The sequence below is a fragment of the Lutjanus erythropterus genome, chromosome 15 (assembly GCF_056507025.1).
Source record: "Lutjanus erythropterus isolate fLutEry1 chromosome 15, fLutEry1.hap2, whole genome shotgun sequence".
In the NCBI taxonomy this organism is placed as follows: domain Eukaryota; kingdom Metazoa; phylum Chordata; class Actinopteri; order Lutjaniformes; family Lutjanidae; genus Lutjanus; species Lutjanus erythropterus.
Genome location: NC_139331.1, coordinates 11,308,932 through 11,329,552, shown reverse-complemented (window position 1 = coordinate 11,329,552; position 20,621 = coordinate 11,308,932). Strand labels below are relative to the sequence as shown.

The 20,621-nt window shown below is 38.0% G+C and overlaps 1 protein-coding gene across 1 annotated transcript in view; it reads right to left on the bottom strand.

The window, feature by feature from the left end:
- cep128 (centrosomal protein 128) overlaps positions 1–20,415 on the bottom strand; it is a 58,866-nt gene extending 38,451 nt beyond the window's left edge. The window contains exons 1-13 of the mRNA XM_084737347.1: positions 20,222–20,415; positions 19,257–19,343; positions 18,230–18,362; positions 17,853–17,971; positions 17,411–17,502; positions 15,556–15,628; positions 14,876–14,998; positions 10,896–10,982; positions 9,419–9,493; positions 9,082–9,229; positions 6,477–6,616; positions 3,243–3,314; positions 2,734–2,919 (exon numbers count right to left, since the gene is read on the bottom strand). Of these exons, the coding sequence (XP_084593473.1) occupies positions 2,734–2,919; positions 3,243–3,314; positions 6,477–6,616; positions 9,082–9,229; positions 9,419–9,493; positions 10,896–10,982; positions 14,876–14,998; positions 15,556–15,628; positions 17,411–17,502; positions 17,853–17,971; positions 18,230–18,362; positions 19,257–19,343; positions 20,222–20,383 (1,497 nt within the window). The 5' untranslated portion in view covers positions 20,384–20,415. The remainder of the gene's footprint in view (positions 1–2,733; positions 2,920–3,242; positions 3,315–6,476; positions 6,617–9,081; positions 9,230–9,418; positions 9,494–10,895; positions 10,983–14,875; positions 14,999–15,555; positions 15,629–17,410; positions 17,503–17,852; positions 17,972–18,229; positions 18,363–19,256; positions 19,344–20,221) is intronic.
- Positions 20,416–20,621: the final 206 nt, after the last annotated feature.

The window sequence follows — 20,621 nt, the reverse complement described above, 5'->3', positions numbered from 1 at the left end:
CAGGCTATCTGGCAGCAAAATAAAACAATGAAAATATAGTGTACACTGAAACAGATATTGATTTTTTTTTTTTTTTTTTTAAGGTGGGCCTTTTTTAAGCGGCTAAAATACATTTTTTGCTTCTCCAAACTGAGGGTGTGCTGACCACCATCTACTGCAGGTCATACACTGGCTATCAGTAAGTACCTCATACAACCCCACTTCAAATAATCCAAACTATCCCTTTAATAAATGTTCAATAGTTCTAAATAGCATTTTCCTTTTATTCTTTCCTTTAAAACCGAAACCAGCATCCTTCTCATCATCGTAAGAGAACTGCATGTGACATTCAATATGGATTGCAATGGATATGTATTTATTTCTCCCCTTTCCAATCATTATACTTAAAAAGGTACAGAAGGTGCTGCTTTTGCTGATTTTCCAGTCAATTTCTACAGTGAAAGGATGTGGAGGAACTCGACCAGAAAAACTCCTGAATATTCTAATGTCTGTATTTCCCCTGTGATGGGAGAGTGTTGATATATTTTCTCTAAAACACCAAAATCTAAACGTGAATGTCCTCGATACTGTAATGTAACAAAGGATGGAGGCAGGATTGCTTGGAAACACAGAGCTGCTTAAAATGTTTGAAATATTTTGTGTTCTGTGTCCATAATTTTCACAAAACCTGCCAAGATTCAGTGTATTACTGAAGCCAGTTGTAGCAGCCTAGTTTGCTTCCCCCATCCACTGACGTCAGTCAGTTGCAGAACTACAGTGGGAGTTTGGCTGAGGTAAGTTTTGTTTTTCTTACTGCCGCCTGGGGCGTCACTACAAATCAGTCTACTACTGGAGTTCAGAAATGCATTTCAGACATTATTGATTACTTTTTAGAACACCCTGTCAAAGTCAAAGTAGCTATGCATGAGCCTGGCTAAGAAAATGCATCAAAAGACAGTCAATTGTTAAGAGCACTATGAGCCCAGCCAGCAGCAGCAGCAGCAGCACTATCTGGGACGTTTGAGACAGAGGTGCTGGGAGCGGGTAGAACGAGTAGAATTGACTCGTATTTGTGCTGCAGTTTCCCACCAGTGCTGACTGATACCTATTCAGTAAGTTGCAGCAAGCTTTACCATTGTCTGGTAAACTTTTGCTGGATTCTGAGAGCTTTCACTTTGTTCCAAGATAAGCCGAAAGAACGACCATTGCCAACAGCAACAAGAAGGCAGTCGACTGCTGAGCAGTTCTGATTGGTATCTTGACTACAGATTGCACAGACAAAGCACTAGTTTAACTCTAGTGCACAACAACAATATCAAGCACCATTTAGCCTGCCTGTTACCAATGGCACAGGTTTGTTTATTGTATAATATTACTGTACGTGCATTAATGCATATTGTATTTGTACATTTTTCATGCAGGCTGCTCAGTGGCTTTACCTCATACACAATGCATATCACTACTTTTAGGCTCCATGGGACAGACTCTCTTAGCAGGAGAAGGGCAATTTCTTTGTCAATATGAATGGTGCCTAAGTGGTTCTAGTTTTAATAGAGAAAAGCTACCATAAATACAGAATAGACATCCAAATTATTACATGCAAAATGTTGCTTTAAAGAGGCACTTTAGTGACTTAGTGCTGCACTTCCATAAATTTAGGGGACTCATGAGGGAAAACATTAAAAGAGGAACAGTCAAAATCACAGCAGCAAAGGCAGAGATATCAAACCCCACATATTCAGACTGTAACACGGGCTTTATTTTAAAAAGTCTGAATGATGATATCATCAAGTTTATTTCTTTTATCTTTGCAAACCCCATCCAATGCAAAAGAAGACATTGTACAATGATTTTCACAGGCTCAGTAGCCTTGAGACAGGTAAACTCGGAGGACTGTCCTTTTAAAGGTGAAATATGTAACTACCTAGCATTAAAAAATAGTGCTGCAGTCCAAATAGCATATTGTAGCCACAGATGGTATATTAAATAGGTAAAAGTGAGCTGTTTCCTGCACCAAATGCCTTGATACTGCTATTTTTTGATAGTGCAACAATATTGTAGGGGTGACTGTTGTTGCCTTTGCAAAATATTAACCCAATAAGATTTTTGACAAATATTCATAAATAATGTGGTTATAATGACTAAATAGCTAAAAGCAAATAATAGAACAGTTAGAGTAGTCTGGTAAGTTCAGAAAAGGACATCACTTTACTGTAATGCAGCCTCTAAAACCAAGAGAAGACAACACTTACGCCATATTACAATATCCAAAATCTAAGACAATATCTGGTCTCATATCATGATACTAATATAATACCGATATATTGCACTAGTAAGTACATATTTCTGCTTTTCTCAGGGTCTCAATGATGACATTACTGGGGATATTTGCTGTTAGTTGGAAACTTTGGAAATGTCTCTTCAAAGCCACAGAAAACATACAACTGTTTTCAAAAGCAGAGCTTCTGGAGAGGGATGAACTGATCTTCAGAAGTAAAATCGGTGGATTATTTCTTTAAAGTAAATGGTGTGAGATAATTTTTCTCATTTCAAATGAGTTTTTTAAATTCTCCTCCCACTAGCAATATGTTGAAATAAGGCATATCAGTCCACTACACTCAATGAGTAAGTTGGATTTGTTTATAATGTATAAAGACAGCTGGCATTATAAAGATCAGCCGTTACTTAGCTGCAGCTGCTACCGTAGGCTGTGGTGTCAGAAGTCTGGTAATGAATGCATGTGTTTCGACCGACCTGCGAGGCCTTGTCGGTGTGAAATTGAGCCTGAGCCCTCTCCTCCTCCAGCTCCTTCTGCAGTCTCCTGCACTTTGCCCTCCACTGGCGCACAGCCTCCTGGGCCCTGGTCTTCAATTCATCTCTGGTCCTCGTGCTCTCCTGGAGTAATGCCTCCGTCTCCCTCCTCTCTGCCTGCCCTCGGCTCTGAAAATATGAGTAAATTTATACATAAAGTGTATATTTATTCTCCATAAGCTGAATCAGTGTTTATTTTAAACCAGGGGGTGGATCCTAAAATGTCTCAAAGGCCTTATATTCTGAAGGATTTCATTACTGCAGCATTAGTTTTTCATTTCTTTATGTTGTAATTTTGTGATCTCGTGGTGCAGAATGAGGCACTACACACAGTATGCTTCAAAATTGAAATTGCCACTAGAAAAACCACCCCATGTTTCAAGCCCTTGAATTAAATTACGTTATCCACTGATGAATTACACTGTGACGCAAATATCCCATATTAAAAATACCTGTATCTCCCTCAGCTGCTCCAGCATCCGTAGCTGCTGTTGCTCCCGCCGCGCCAGGTCTGATGACAGTTCCTGGTATATATAAAAGAGAAAAAGGTCAAGGACGAGTGTGTGAGGGTTTATGTGACTACTACTGCTAATGGGAAGGAAAGATACAGAAAGGCAGGAGAGAAGGAGACACAGGGGTGAGGAGGGATGGGTTTAGGGCAATGTAAACCAGGAAAAGGCAGAAAAAGACAGTTGGCGCTCCAGAGACCCTGCATCTGCATATGAGGACGTTATATTTTGGGCTTTCTGCACATAACACTTAATTCTGCCTAAAGCCACTACAAGGAGTTTTTAACGGGTTATCAAACAGTTTCAATTTCATACTGATGCCTCTGTATGACCTACATAAGCAAACAAGACCATCCACGAGAAGACTGGCTATTTCTATATATGTATTCTTAATGTCTGCCACTGGGTTGGATTCTACATGAAATCAGTTGAAATGAACCTGTGTTAATTTTTTTCCAGACCGAGTTACAGTGATTAGCATGTTAGTCAGTTAAAAAGAAGCGGGAGGATATTATAATTAAGATAATAATATTTTGTGGCTGTTACAGTGGAAACAGTACCACTTTCGTCCATAGAGACCTCCAACATCAACATAACATTAAAATTACTTGTAGTAACTTTAATTTTGACCTTTTGTGGGAGTGCTTTTGTGCCAGCTCTTTAGTGGAAGCCAAAGCACAATAAACTTATTATACACTATTAAACACTTAAAAACAAGATGGCTTGATCTCTTGAGGGGATGATCTCTGTGAGAACAGTCTGGGGGGAGAGTATGATAAAAGTGGAAAATCACAAAACCATCAATTTTATGTTTGAAACTTGGTTGTCTATCCTTAGTTATGCATGTTGTTTAATATGGAATACAAATTTGACAAATTTCAGTAATAATAACAACCTGGGATGCTGCTAATTAGGAACAACTCATGTGAGGAAACTTTATACTTTATAATGTTAATTGCAGGGTTAAACATTCAACTGGGCAAGTGGACCAGAAATCTACTTGCCTTGCAGGTTCTTCCAAAGTCCAAGGTGAGTTGTCTTGTTTTGTTAGTCCAAAACCCAGTTATTCAATTTAATATGATAATAAGTGGAGAAAAGCAGGAAATATCCATACTTGACAGGCAGAAAACAGCATGTTTTGCCATTTTTGCATGAAAAAGTAATTCAATAATGCATCAAAAAACAAAATATTTTAATAGTTAAATTCTTTTTTTGTCTTTTGCCTATTTGAGCAGTGAGTACAAATTAGTCTAGGCAGATTTTATTTTTGATGGGATACCGTTTCAGGGCAGAGGGAGTAGACAGAGTGCTGAATGCAATAATAGGATTAATAGTAGGTTTGAAGTATGGAGCAAGGAAGTTACAAAATCACAAGGCTTTTAGATGTGTAGCATTGTTTGCAATTTTGTTTTAGCAAAAGCCATGTTTAGTCATTGAAATGACCAGTTTACTTTGTTACACACTGGTGACTTTACTGAGTTATACAATAAATTTTTTTCAAAAAGTTTTATACTTACTACTCAAGTCCTACTAATTTAAGATAGCTAGGAGAAATTAATAATGCATACAAAATCAAAGCTCTGGACTTTGGAGGTTAAAGAAAAGCAAAAAACAGTAGGAGTGATTTCAAGAAAAGAGTGAAAGAGAGAAGAAAACAAAAGACAAAGACAGAAAGGTCAAAGATGATTGAGACAATGTTTACATGGTTCCTACGATTGGATTATCTGCAAGACTGATCTGAAAAGTAGTCTGAGAAGTATTGAGTTGCACTGGATTAACTTTATATCCACAATAAAATCACAATCACTTTTAAGTTTAAAGCTTGACTGAAGTCTTACGTAAGGGCAAGTAAGGTTAGCTTGGTGCCATTTAGGTATTTATACTGAATAAAACTGTCAGTTAGGAGTAATTAGTCACAGACTGATTAGGCACAGACCTATTAGACTGTATATAAATTCAGTCAGTGAGAAATTGAATTTTCCACACCATTCTCCTCATTATACTTCATTTTTGCTCATTTACCGTTAAAATGAAACACTTCCAATGTCTATTTTGATCTAGACATAAAAACCATAAGAGGTGCCCCAGGTGATACATGCTAGCACCCACCTCATCTTTTAACACCTACTCGGCAATAGGGGAAGTGTGGGAGTTTAAACACACATTCAGTGAAAGAAACATCAGAGATTAGGGGAATGTGCCAATGCTTAAAGTGCAGCTATTTCCACTAACATTTTATTGATACCCACCATAGCCTTGAAAACCCCTGCTTAGCAAGGGAAGGCATTTTTTCATGTCTTGTTACGGTGATGGAAGTGACACATTGCACCAGTTTGAGGAGGATAAATGACTGCTGGTTGACTTCTGATCTCCTATTCTAACTGTCAATTCATCTGACGATTTTAAGAGGATCAAGCGGCATGGAGTTGGCGGAGGATGCGACCACGGATGAGAGGCACCCGGCAAACTGAAATAACCCCCGCTCAGGGTGGAGACGGCGAAACGGGCAAAGTCAAAAGCGCTCTTGTGTTGTGTTCGTTTGCACTTCAGCTGAGAGATCCTCAGTATTTCCCTTTCATTCTTTAGAATGTGCTGCAAAGACAGCTAACTAGGTGACATGCCATGTAGGAAATTACATGGCATGCCTTTTCTGAACCACTGGTTAAAGGAACAGTTCATCTGAAAATTAAAAATACATAATTTTCCCCTGGCATGTAGTGCTATTTATCTAACCACTTTTTTTTTTTTTTTGGTGCCTGGATCAACCATTTAGTCCTGTTATATTTTAGAGAAGGCAGAAATTTCTATGCATGATATCTCCAAACCAAGGCAACTCACACCAAAACAGTGTAGCTGGATTAATAGCACTACAGGCCAAAAGAAAAATATGGATTTTGGATTTGACTGCGAACTGTCTCTTTAAGCTCTTGTTGTTTCTAGGGATTATTTCATTATCAATGAATCTGTCAATAATTTTCTTGATTAATCAATTAGTTGTTTTGTCCACAACCAAAAGATATCAGTTTGGTGTCATAAAGGACTAAAAAAACAAGAAAATATTCACTGAAACAGCTGAAATCAGATAATTATAATACTTCCTCTTAGAAAATGACTTGAAACATTTAATCAATTATGAAAATAGTTGCCAATTAATTAATCAATTTCTCTGACACACACCTCCACCTGTAAGCTGAGTTGGACCCTCTCCTTCTCCTTGCGGTCCAGAGTCCTTTTCAGTTCTTCAACATCACTGCGGGCTGAGGCTGCCTGCAGCTGGAGTCGCAGCTCTGCCACATCTTTCTCCAGATTCACACGATCTATACACATACACACACACATGCAGGCGCATAATCAAAGTGTTGTTAGAACTGGTTTCTACATGTAGAGACATGAAAAATAGAACATATAGTGACAATGAAGAGACTGATGGATTAAAGAGCACAAGAAATACACCGTCTCTTCTACAAAAAGCCAGACAAAACCTAGGCAACATTTTATTGAGTGAGATAAATATTTAAACATACTACAAGGAGTTTTCAACTGGTTATGAAACAGTCTCAATTTAATACGGATGCCTCCATATGACCTACATAAGCAAACAAGTCGATCCAGAAGAAGATCGGCTATTTCTATACAGCTGGTCTTAATGCCTGCCGCCAGTTCAGAGTCTTGAAATGTGAAATCAGATGAACTGATTTACAGCATCGAGACTGCAAAAGCATATTTTTATATTTTCCCTGGCAAAGTTACAGTGAGTAGTACATTGTACAGTTAAAAAGAAACAGTAAGAGATTTTTCCTCAGATAATTTGATAGTTGATGTTGAATTTTGTCTTTATGGTGGTGGAAACAATTTTTGTTTAGAGTTAAAAAGAGCTAGCTCATTTCACAGCCCCAAAATTGAGATAGATGAAGTTTATTTCTTCTGTATTTGTTTTTTTACTTAATTTAAAATAGAGAATTTTTGGGCTGCTTGTATCTGTAGTTATTAACAACAATTTTAGGAAGTTTTACACTACAGCAGACTGCAAACTTGAAAACCAAAATATAGTTGAAATTACAGGGAACCCCAATTTTCCAGTTCAAATTGAATGAAACATAATGCATGAGAACTGCAAGGAGACGAAGCAGGAAGCAAACGGAGGAGAGGCAAATGTCACATGGATCTATCTGTCTGTTTCTCACTGTAACAGAGCCCAGTCTGCAGTGTAGTTTATACATTTCATGCTGCATGATCAACCAAATTTTTTTTTTTTTATATTACATAGCTATTTCTGTCTGTCTTTCCCTACTGCAATCAGACTTTTTTTAATCAGCTGAAAAGGTGAGCACCATTATCTCTCAAGACGCTCACGTCCATTAATTGCAAAATGATTTGTTCAGTTAAATGTTAACCAAGTATATGAGCACATTCAATGAACTTAAAGCACATTAATGCACAACACTGAAAGTCACTTTAAGTCACTTTTTCTAAACTTACACTGAACTTTTTCTTTAGGGCAGAATTTGTCAGTTGAATCAGATTTGTCCATACAATACAAAGATTCAACCAGTTAAGAGTCACATTTTAATAGCTTTCTTTGTCATCTGTGATAAGAAAACATCATGGCTCCACAAAGTCAGAGGAAATAAAAGTGTGCACTCTTCTTCTAAGAACTCATAGTACAAAATCCCAGCACACAGCATGCAGAGCAGGTGACACGCTGTTGTTGCTGCTGCAGCTGTGCACAGATGCAGCCAAAAATCAAGAACCACCAGCGCATGTTGTCACATAGATTTTTTGCACGCCAGCTGATAGAAAACTTAATTTATGATTCTCCTTATTTAAAATTCACCACTGAAATGTTTTCCTGTGTATTTTTGTAAGCTTCTATCTGTTTAATCTTGTTATTTTAAGGTTCACTGACTGAACAAAAAAACAAAAGCATCTGCTTGAAGAATCTCATTCGACTTAGGGGTGTCCTACTGATTAATCAAATCTTCAACTTTCCAGGGGTAGCCATATTTCTTTTCTTTTTTTTTAACCTCTTCACTTACAATATTGGAAGCTCATATGCATTGCTCACTGACAGTCACTTCACTCGGAGCAGACGTGAATAGAAAATAACTGAAGTGATAAGAGATGTGAATGAATCAGGATTCAATAAAAAAGGTGCTGATCTATAAATACTAAGTAATGCTGGTGATGCCATCATAAAGTATCTCACCATCTTATGCGGTATACAGAAATCAGATGAAAATTGCTAATGCATATTGAACTGCTATAGAACATAAGAAACTTTCCTAAGAATCTTTCTTTGTCAAACTTTCACTGCCTTTTAAGGTCACTTAGTGATGCCCTAAAAATCAATAACGTTACCAAAAACAGATTTTCAATACTTTCCTCTGATCTGCTCTCAATTTTCCCTCCTTTTACGATCAAACATTTGACATTACTTTTCACTTTCTACATTATGGTCCAATCAATTCTCTGTCCTCTCTCAAAGACTCCACTTGTCCCGTCCTTTCGGTCTTTACTCTTGCTGGGCCTCTCTCCTCACACTGCCATGCATTCACCTCCTTTTAAAGGCATTTTGATCCAGAAATCACCGATGCATGTGTACCGCCTGAAGATTTTCTTCAAGGAGAAAGTGATACATAAAAATAACAAGACAAAATACCAGCTATTTCTGCGGTTACAGAGTTGGCATGGCAATCTTTTTAACCCATCCATCCACCCATAACCTGCATCCAAATCCTCTCTGTCTTCTCCTCTCCTGTTTACCCAGACCTTTATTCAGTACCTGGCCCTCGCTGTCCACCTCTTCCCTCCTCCCTGTCAGTGTGGTTGCCATGTGGCTGAGCAATGGGCTGAAAAGTCTCCAGCCGGGCCCTCTGAAGCTCACTCATCTCCTTCTTCGTCCTCAGCAGCTCACCGTGCATGTCCTCCACCTGGGGATCGTCAGTCGTGCAAAGCGGAGATAGAGAGAAAGACATCTGACTGTCTGACAGTGGGCAAAAAAAAAAAAACAACACTGAAGTTTTCTTGAAAGACGCTGCACTTTTTATTGTTTCGTCTCCTGAGGTTTACTGTAGATCTGCATATGCTGTCAGGTACAGTACACATAGATGTAAACAAACCTGTTGAACGAGGGACTCTCTGCTATGCTCAGACTGTTCAAGCAGTCGTCTAGCTCTCTCCAGCTCCTGATCCATCTAAGGAGAGCAGAACAATAACAATGTCAGGATAACACATAATGAGTCTGGAAACTGATGTGGAAGTAGCAGGAGCCTGGTTTGATGTGTTCACATCACCTACAGTATATCATCAGATATGCAGCATCTTCATTCTATAAATTTAAAATGGATACAATTTGAGTTAAAGCACAACTATGAAAGTGCTGAAATTTGATCTATTCAATTTTTATCTAAAAAGTTTTGATACAGTCACTGCCAAAGTAAAAGCTGGAACACTAACTACTGCTGCTGCCAATTTCAGTAAAATTATGCAACAACGTTTACAAATTCCTTAAAATTAAGTTCAGACTCACTTACCAAAGGCTTTTACTTTTTTTAATCCAAAAACATTCCTTTAAATGGTAACTTCTGTATTTCTCAGCATGGACCTTATTTTCCCATGGTTTTGTGTCTAAGTGACTAATAGGGGACAACAATTTCTGAGATTGGTCCAGTATTTAGGGAGAAAGCTGCAGCCGGCAAAAGCGAAACTAAGCTGCAATGTAATCCCTCTGGGCAACTGGGCACCATCAAAGTACGTCAGCTCAAAGTGCTTGTTTTGGCCACTGACAGGCTCAGATTGTTATTCAAAGTGTTGACAACATTATGGGCTGCTACAGAGATGGACCTCTTTTATAGAGAAAGATACACTTGTTAAACCAGACTCACCACACTCCATTTACACAGCAGTATTTTTATAATCCCCATCGTCTTGACAGAAACTCAACAGACAGAAATAAAATAAAACTTAAATAATAAAACTCCAACAATCACCAACTCTGGTTGCTTGGTTGAAGTAACCTCTTAATTCACCACGTTTGGTATAATAATGGCTATATCTGATGAACTCCTTCTCAGTCTTCTCACGATATTTTCACATATAACAGTGTAAAAAAAAGTTAACTTAGACCAAACAACCAGCGTTGGTGATTGCTGGAACAATCAGAACAGAAAAACAAGCCAGTTTTGGTTACATTTTTTTTTTTTTTTTGTTTCTGACAAATTGTAATAGAGCTTGCTAAAATTACTGTTCTATAAGTAGAGCCTGGTTAGTTTGGTGAAATTGAACAAACCACTGTTTGTGGTTTAACAAAACATATCTTACTCTTTAGTAAAAGGTTTATCTCCGTATTGATCCTTTCCGTAATGCTGTCAAACATTTAAAATGACAGTCTGAGCCCGTCAGTGACAATAAGGCACTTTTAGTGGACTTGCTTTGGCAGTGTGCAGTTCTTCGTAAGGATTACAGTGCAAACTCTTTAGCCAAATACTGGATCAATCTCAAAAACTGTTGTCCCGATTAGCCACTTAGACACAAAAACATGGAACAAATGGGCAAATAATAATGCAAAAATATGACTTCAAGACAAAATATATTCACCTTGGACTTCTCTCTCTCTGCTTTCAATAACCTGGCTGTCGTGGTCTCTTCTCTCTCATGGGCTTGAACTTGACGTCTCCCTGAAGTCTACAAAACACAGTAAACAGGCCACAACATGCAACATTTGAGCACACATTAGGGCTGCACAATTAATGGTAATATTATTGAAATTGCAACATTGCCAAGTGCAATATCCAAATCCCAGAAGCTGTAATTTTTTGATAAAGGAAAAATATGTGACAAAACAGCATTATAATGAAGTACTGTAGTGCTACAGAGATGCCAGCTGGCCCACAAATCTTGTCCTCCAGATGTAAGAAAACATGTTTGTTTGGTACAGACCCCAACAAATGTCACATCATCATGATTTTAATTTATCTTTTTTTCAGGGAAAATGGAAATTGTAATGCAAAAATGATCACTCCTACTAATCATGAATCACACTACAAAGTCTGCCAAAATAATGACAATATGATTTTTTTTTTTTACCATATTGTGCACCCCTAGCACATGACAGTAGCGTAAGAATGCAACATGAGAGGTGCTATTGCATCACAGCATCTCCCATGTTGTCTTCTTGGAAGGAGATGCTGGCATCATGGTGGATTTGTACAAGAGCTTAGATCCCACTCAATCCCACTCATTCTGAGCAGGCTGTGGTGATGAATTACCGGCTGCTAGCAATAACATCTACCCAAGTGACTCATCATCTATTTGATTCACATCACAGCGGGCCCATCGGTGGGGAATAAATGTGCCCTCTGCTCTCCCTCCCCTCCTGCTCTTTTGTAGTAAAAGAGATTATTTTCCTCTTCATTTCCTCATGCTTGTTTATTTACCCTTAATTTTTGGACAAATGCATTATTTCCCATCGCCCCGGGCCCTGCTGGTGTCCCATTAGGGCACTACGGAGGAGTTGGATGCAAATGAATTGGTAGCTACTATCATTAAACAGCGTGTTGAAAAGTCTGGCTCACAAAAGGTTATCAGGCTGGATACAGCTACACAGTGCCCCTCTGTGGTCTGCTAATAAACTACAGTAAGCATGAGAGATTTAAAAGGGACTGATGCCATGACACTGATTAGCTTATACAAAACTCTGTCCTCTAAATAAGTGACCACGAAATAATGGTTCAGGTGTTTCAAAAATTAACTAACATTATGCTGATGGTGTATAATATGTGGCTAAATGGAAAGAAGCAATACAAGACAGCAATAATACAAGATATAATGTGTTCTTTACTGTGACATGTCTATTGAGTGCATCTAGCTATAAGTCTAACACTAAAGTGCACCTAATAACAGAGCTCTTACAGCTATTAATGCTTTAAGACAAATGCAACCTCCCTAAAAAAAAGCATGATTGGCATGAAAGATGAGAAAGTAGCAATTATTTGCTTAGCAACCATTTTCACTGCATCACAGTAATTGCCTAGGTGTGCTTTATAGTCTCATAAAGCAGAGCAAGAGGGCTAGGTGACACAGCGGGAACGCCGCTTTAACAAACAAGAGAGGATGGTGGTACATTAGAGAGAAAAAGCCTCCACGGAGATGCAGAGATTTTTCTATTCTGTGACTGAATTCAAAGATATTTGATGGACAAACATGCAGCAATAAATGCTGCATCTAATTGTGTGGAAGATTACTAATCACACCAATTACAGTAAATGGTTTTGGTTGGTTTCTGACCTCTTTTTTTGGTAAAGGAATAATTATTCAACAGAGATCAATTGAGAATGTTTCAGCATTCACTTCAAGCTTGTATTTCAACCTTTCCATACCAGAACAGGCAGCCAGAACAGTTTATGATTTTTTTTTAAATTGAGCATTAATAAATTGTGTAAATGTCAGTGGTCTGTATTATTACTCAGGAATAACCAACAGGCATTTATTGCTGCTGCTGGTCCTGTGTGGGTAGAAAGTCCTGCTGACTTGCTTTCTCTTTTCTGCATCGGCCATATTTCTCCACATGATGAAAAAAATATTTCATTGAATTCCTCCAAGTATGAGTAAAATGAGTTATGAAGGCAGTGATTCCCCCTCATATTATATATTGCTTGAATAGTTGGTCTTAGACAAGTAAAACCACCCTCAAGCTTTCTGAGATAGTACAATCAAGCTTTTGCAGTTTTAGACTAAAGCAAAATCATCACCATCATTGTGACATTTTAAGCTAGGACAAATGGATAAAATGAGAAGATGTCATAACATTTTCAACAGTACTTAAGTCTTCTTTCCTCCATTTTACCTTAATTTGTTGGAACAACTACCATAACAGCATCACATGGCTGGAACACTTCAATTTGACTTTACAATCTCTAATACTTTGGAACAACATATTTGACATATATTTTTTCCTGCTGCCAGTTCATCGATTACTAGTGTTTTTGAAGTCTACATGCCATATATGTTGCCTTGTTAGCCTGCTTCATTCTTTTTTATGAGTTTAAGATGGCATGTATGCTACATGTCTTTAGTACTTACTTGTAAGACGAACTATATGCTTAATTGTGTTTGTTGTTCTGACTGTCATATTTGCTTGTATGCATCTGTTCTGTAATGCTTTTACTATGTTTTCTTTTACTAGGTTTCTTCTATATGCTTTGACATTGTTTTGTCTGCTTTGTACTTCATTAAAGGGATAGTTCAAATATTTTGAAGTGGGCTAGTATGAAGTACTTATCTATAGTCAGTGTATTACTGAACAGTCGATGGTGGTCGGCACACCCACAGGTTGAAGAAGCAGTAGTCAGTGTAGGAAGGTACGCAATGTACTGTTGTGAACAGAGTTAGCAGCAAAACATATTTTACCCACCTTAAAAATCAATGTCAATTTAAGTGTGTGCTACATTAATAATATTTTTACCACTTAATTTGCTGTTTGACTATTCTAACAGGAAACTGTCGTTAAATAAGTGAAATATCACTCTCTTCAAAGCCACCAGACTTCTTTGGCAAAAACAGTCATGAGTTCCTCTTCTACCTCTGCCTTGAGCTGTTAGTTAGTTTTTTGAGTTATTTTGTGAATTCAGTGATTTAAAAGTTAGACCAGCTTCACTGAAGTCACACTAACACAAACAAACTAAATTATTCTAAAGAATTACCCATCAATTGAGGCAGCAGTAGACGAGCAACTCCTGTGTTCTGCAAAGTAAAATTACTATTTGACCAGAGGAGTTTGGTTTCTTTGAAGAGAGAGCTATTTGGCTTCAATTGCAGCAATTTTCAATTTAAAAAGGCTGTCTGACTGCACGGTAAACATTTTTAAGCTTAACGTTTGGCTGCTGATCCTGTTAACAGCAGTACATTGCTTAGCAGTAGGAATGTTAATGATTAATCAACATTAAGAATTTAATCAATTAAAATATATCAACCAACAATGTATGTTTTGTGTACCATTTCTCCAGAGCTCGAGAATGTTCTCACAGTTTGGGTTGATCTGGTCTAACGCCCTATTTAGCATGATTTTGTTTGGCAGAGCCATTTGTTGATAAGGTACAGATGGACAAGAGTAGCTGTTTCAAGCGAGAGCATTATTGTTTTCTGTTCATTAAAATTCTTTGTGCATCATGAATTTAGGTTTCACATAACTAATGTGCTGCTAGAACTGTTTAAGACTTAAAATGAGAAAAAGATGTGCATTTTGTGGCTAATTAATGATTAATAAATCATCCATTATTGATTAGGTTTGCAAGGAAAAGGACACGAAAACATACAAAATTGAAAACCCCACTTAGCACTGGGATATACTGGGATATCATATTGATATGATGATTTGTTTGTTGTCTCTGGTCAGTAAATAAAGTTGTATAGTTATGTTCCATCTTGCCCTGTCCTCATCCATCCACTGAATTTATCTGCCTTTACTCATGTAAATTATTTTTTAACATTCTCTTTGAATATGAGAGACTATGAAAGTGTCAACAGCAAGGTGTTGGATAGAGAGATCACAGCAGATGAGTGATAGGGAGGAGTGTCACCTCCTGCAGCTCGTCAGACATGGCCGCCCGCTGCTCGGGCCTCCTCTCTCTCTCCGCGCCGCTTCGCTCGACGTGCATCTCTCTCTCCAGCTCCTGCAGACGCCGCTCCACATGAGACGACACCTGCAGACAGTGAGACAGGAGGACGCCTGAGGTCACGCAAACATAACCGGTGCAGGAATGGCAGCGAGATATGATAAATGAGACACCAGGAAATTAAAAGGGTGGATGACAAAAATATCTTAGAGAACTGACTGCAAGTATTACATTTACGATGCAAGAATTCCCCATCTAATCAGGAAGCATCACCTTTATCTTGTCACGTCCGCAGACATGACAAGATAAAAAAATATATTAAACATGTTGGCTGTCATCTGGAGCAGCATATTTATCAGAGCAGTGATGGTGCAGTGAGGAGCAATATGCCTGGAAATGATCCTGAAATATATATTTGCTAAAGTTAGACTTCATGGAAGTGACATTTTAAGAAGAGGACATCGTTTGCCCATTTCTATTCAGGAAACATAAACATTTGCATTTTGCTTTATACAGAAGCTTTCATTCATCAATAACTGAAGTGATGTCCTTAAATTCAGGATGCATCCACTTCTTTTCTTAAGTCCACAGAACTAGAAAGCACACTTGAAGTATTAGCAGTGAAAAGCACCGCTACGACTCACTGAGGCCTGTCTCTGGGACGTTGTCATGGTGTCTGTGAGACTCTCCATCGCCCGCCTGGTGTCAATATCAGACCTATAGAAAAAAAGAAAAAAAGACAAATCCAGTGGACTGAAAATATTTACACAGCAGAGTCCTCAGTCGTTTTGAAAAATCCTATTCCAGGACACCACTGATCAAAATGTGAATGCATAATGTGACGCCACTAAAAATAAATTATGCAGTTGAGCTTCAGATGTTGAAATATAGTGGTGGATCAATTTGGTCTGGTCAGCAGCAGCAGGGAGGAGAGATTTTTTAATAACTTGAAAATGTCAAATTCTAATGCATGTTGAGAGAAAGATCTGCTGACTTTTGACTTTCCAGTGCAGCTTCTCTTAAAGTTTCCAATGACACTTTTATCCCTTTCTCATCAAGGAGATTTCATAGAGCTGAAAACACATACACTTGTTTCCAAAGTACAAGCAAAAGCATTTTATGTACAGTGGATACGAAAAACAAAAGATCAATATGATGTGGGCATTATTATTATTGGTAATAATAGAATTAGATGAGGCTGACACTGAACTCCAGTTTAGTTGTGAAATGTTCTGTGTTTGTTAATGTTGATCCAGCTGGAGTATTCATGATCTGGAAAGCTTGTTTAGGTTGTGTAAAGTCTTTTGTGTAATAGTGTCAGCTATTGTGGAGCACTGTAAGATTCTGGCTTGTCACATTCACATGTGCACCTTGTAATGTGTTCAGAACAAGGTGTTTTATGGTGGCTTAAGTTGGTAGCTGTCATTTTTGTCCTGGCTTATTGTTACAACATGAGTGAAGTGGTGCATGTCTTCACTCCAGCTATATATCCACAACAAAACATGTTTCCCTTGAATAACATGGTAATGTAGAGGAAACATTAAGAGGTCTCAATTTACACTGCTAAATAGAAATTGCAAATAAATAAGACATGGCTTTGTTGAAAAATTAGATCAGAATGCAGATTGGTAGTCCAGTGACGTACAGCAATATTGGACCCCAATAACAATATTACATTGATCAGTCCCATCTCTAGAAAATAACAGAAAATCTGAGAGCAACCCTAAAAAAAGAGACTGAGAAATGTTCCCTATGTCAAAGGAGGCTAAATGACTGCCAGTCTAGACTTTTGATTAATTAGGAATTAATAGATTTTTGATTGTTTAAATTCTTAAGGGCGCATAATTGATTAATGAGTAATCATCAACACCCCTACTGTTAGACTGCCCCGTTAATACAAGTGCATGCAAATACTTTTTTATTTTAACCACAGTGAAAATGTTGCCTTTGAAAGGCTTAAACCAACAAAAATGAATTGACGCAGAATATTTTGTTAGCACCATGTTGTGAATGTTTTAAAAGGTTACATCTATCTTTTATTAATAAATTTTGGTTTTTGGGTGTTACAACACTCTGGAATTATTGGGAATCGCTGCATTATACAAATCAGAAACAATCCTGTGCTACATCCACTACAATGTAGTTCATATAATATTAGTCTAGCCTAGTCTTTATCCACAACTGTGCAGAAATACAGGGTTGAAAAGTTGCACAGATTTGGAATGTTAATGTAGAGTTTTGAACTATTCAGTATAGCCAAAATTATTTTAGTTAGAGAGACTGTTTATGCTACTTGTTGCTATGGCAGGTAACAAAACACCATCTAGAGATCCAATTCAGCTCTAAAAATCTTATTGTCTCATAAAAATGGAAATGACTGGTGAACTCACTTGTGTACCAACCAGTGTGCTATCTATGTGGAAACCAAAAACAAACAAAAAAAAACAACACAGAGGTTTTCTGTTTTGATGTTCAGACTTTGACCCCTCTCCCTGGTACCTGTTTCTCCTGAGGATTTCTCTATCCAGGTCATGAGACAACCTCTGCTGGTCACAGCGCAGATCTCTCAAGGATTGGTGTATGGTGTGAATCTATGTGGGACAGCCACAGATGGATACAGAATACAAAACATTAGACACACAAGCAAAGAGAAGTACAGCAAAAACTTGGCTATTGTTACCTTTCCAGAGATGTTTATTGCAACTACTGTTATTCAGAAATAAATAGGGACTTCTGACCACATTATAGCCCTCTGTTAAGGAAAATACAAACATGAACAATAGCTGATTAGAATGAAATCTTGTGAAGACCCTTCAACATTAGCGTGACAAATTTGATTTCTATATTGCTGACTCAGTGTGCCCTCTTGTGGCAACTTTCTGAAACTGCATGACAGTAACAGGTGATGCCGATTGTTAATTGGTCCGTCTCTATTCCTTACATTCTCTCCTGCCAGGCTGGTGTCCTTGAAGCGAACACTGGCAGAATGAGACCTCCTTCTCCTTCCTGGAGTGCTTGTATAATCCCTCAGTGGAGAAGTAGGGTAGAAACGCTGCTCATCTACAATAACAGATTTACAGTACGTTAAGTGTTAAATCAAGAACCAGAGTTTCTGTAGGCACGTTACTTGAAAATAATATTTAACCAAACACAAACTCACTAAAAGCGCACAACATGTTAAGGTGGCCTTTGTGTCATTTTTGTATACTCTTTCTGTGTTATCAGCATTTATGTTTAATCTCTTTGTAAATTAACCAGAACTAACACTACAGGGAGACAACAGCTGAAGACAGCAAAATCCTCCCTGGTTCTCCATACCTGATCCAGAGCAAGCCTCCAGGTCACTAGTGTGCAGGGTGGAGGCCGAACCTGAAGCACTCCGTGCGCCATTGGCTCTGCCCAGCCTCTGTGTCTGCAGCTGACTAATCGACTCTTCCAGGTTCTCCCTGAGCTGATGTAGAAAAAAGCAGACAAACCAAAAAATGTTTAGAAACATTAAAAAGCAAAAACCAAACAGTTAAAAAAAAAAAAAAGAAGAAACACAAGATAAATTGTATCCCTGAAAAGTCATGAAGAAATAGAGGAATGACAGCCAAAGTTTAAAATGTGGGTGTTTGAGGCATTGTATATATTCTTGTGTTAATTATACTCTTGCAACTTACTAATTTATTGAGGTGATCTAAATAATATGTTTTGACTCATGAATTGATGTAAAGTCAATGTTCTGAACAAGTATTTTTTGATTTATTGTGATTATCCAGATGATGGTCAGCTGTGATAGAAGGAGGGGGTGGGATTGAGTCTTGGTTTCTTCAGCGAATATCTAGAAAACACGTGTAGAATGGAGCATCTATACAGTTTTGACTTCATGTTGGACTTGATGGGAATAAATCAGCCAAATGAAGGAAACAGAATCTGCATCTGCAGTACTACTGAGTCAAGATGTAAGCCCCTGTTGAGGTGGTAGACTTAAAAATAAATTAAAAGAATTGGCCACGACAGTGAGAGAAAATTAATGAGGACAGATTGCACTCAGATTGGTATGTTATGGATGGGCACTAAATATGTGGATGTATAAAACATGTGACAAATGTTTTACACTGTCTAGTGTTGCCACCAGCCTTCTTACAGCTATTGGGGAAAAAAGTTAAACTTCGTTGAATTTTTCCTTTAACTTTTGTTCAGAATAGCGCCGTAAGTATCAAAATAAGTGTTTTTTATTGTTGTTACAACAATATGCCTTTGAAACATATGTGTGATGGAAAGATCAATTTAAAAATCATATGCATCTTTAAAGTCAGAAAATATTATAGTTGAATTCTAATTAATAGAACAAGTGTCTCACCAGTGCCATAGCCTCAGCTTGATCATCTGTATGGTCCCTGTACTGGCCCAGCATCTGATCCACTTTGGTCAAGTTCCTGCTGGTGTCCTGCCAGAGAAAAGAAGCTCTTGGTTGACAATTATTGACTTACGTTTAAGAATCAGTATCAGCTATCAGCTATAACTAAACATATAAAGACAAAAACTATTGAATTATGGTAGGTGGTGGAAGACCCTATAACAGGAGTGTCAGACATACAGCTTGCAGGCCACAACCAAGCTGTTAAAGGGTGGAATCCAGTCCACTAGATGACTTTGCAAAGTTTAAAAAAGTTGCAGAGCAATTGTTAATTTATGACAGGTGTGTCGCACACTGTCTCACTTTCTGTTGATTTATTAAATATCTGATGTTTTGGTCTGGACGACCTTCATCAGGTATACTGGTTTTTATTTGCAAATGGTTTGATAACTTAAGTTTTTTTTCTAATTGGCTTCCACTTTAGTAGGAGTGGTGTGGTGATGACAGAATTGCTACAAACGAGTGTAAATGTATGAGAAATGAACTTCTTGATCTTGACAAGTTGTTCAAAAAGGTAAAATACTAAATTGTTGTTTAGTTCAACTGTGATCTGTATATTGTAATGCAATGTAATGACAGTGCACTGACTAAATGTGAAAAAACTGAGACAAAATTGCATTAATTTGCAAATTGCATTAACCTCAACTGTTAACATTTTCAGAATGTACTTAAAAAAGGGGACGTTTTGGAAGTGTTGTTACTTACAGACTATTATGCAATGGTTTTAGTGGTCTGGCCCACTTGAGATCAAACTGAATGAACTAACTGTATGAACTAAAATGAGTTTTGACACCCCTGCTCTAAAATACTTAACGTTAAGGGTTTGGTCAGACTACAAAACACAGGTGCATGTTCAGTATAGGCAGCTGGATTGAAGCTGAGCAGATGATGGTGTCTCAGCAGAGTACCTGCAATGTGCTCGCCAGTGTGCTGATCTTCTCAGATATGTCTGCTGCTCGACCATCACCTCCACTCCCACTGGATCTGCCCCTGTTCTGGCCAGCATGTCTGCGGTGGGCTTCACGACCCCGAGGCCTGTCGTAGGAATCCGACCCACTGGATGTGTCCATAATTTGGAGCAGGGCAGGTCGACGGCGGAAAATGGCTGACTAGACAAATTTGACGATTAGTGACCAGCACAAAACGCTGTTAACTGCATCGTTAATCAGATTAACGCACAAATTGAGCTGTTTTTGAACTTTCTTTGAAGTACATATGTTTGTCATAGTTAGCAAACATGTGAGCTTTGTCACTGTTACCTTGACAACCCGTGGAGACAGACAGCTATCTGACCAGCGAAACAGTCCA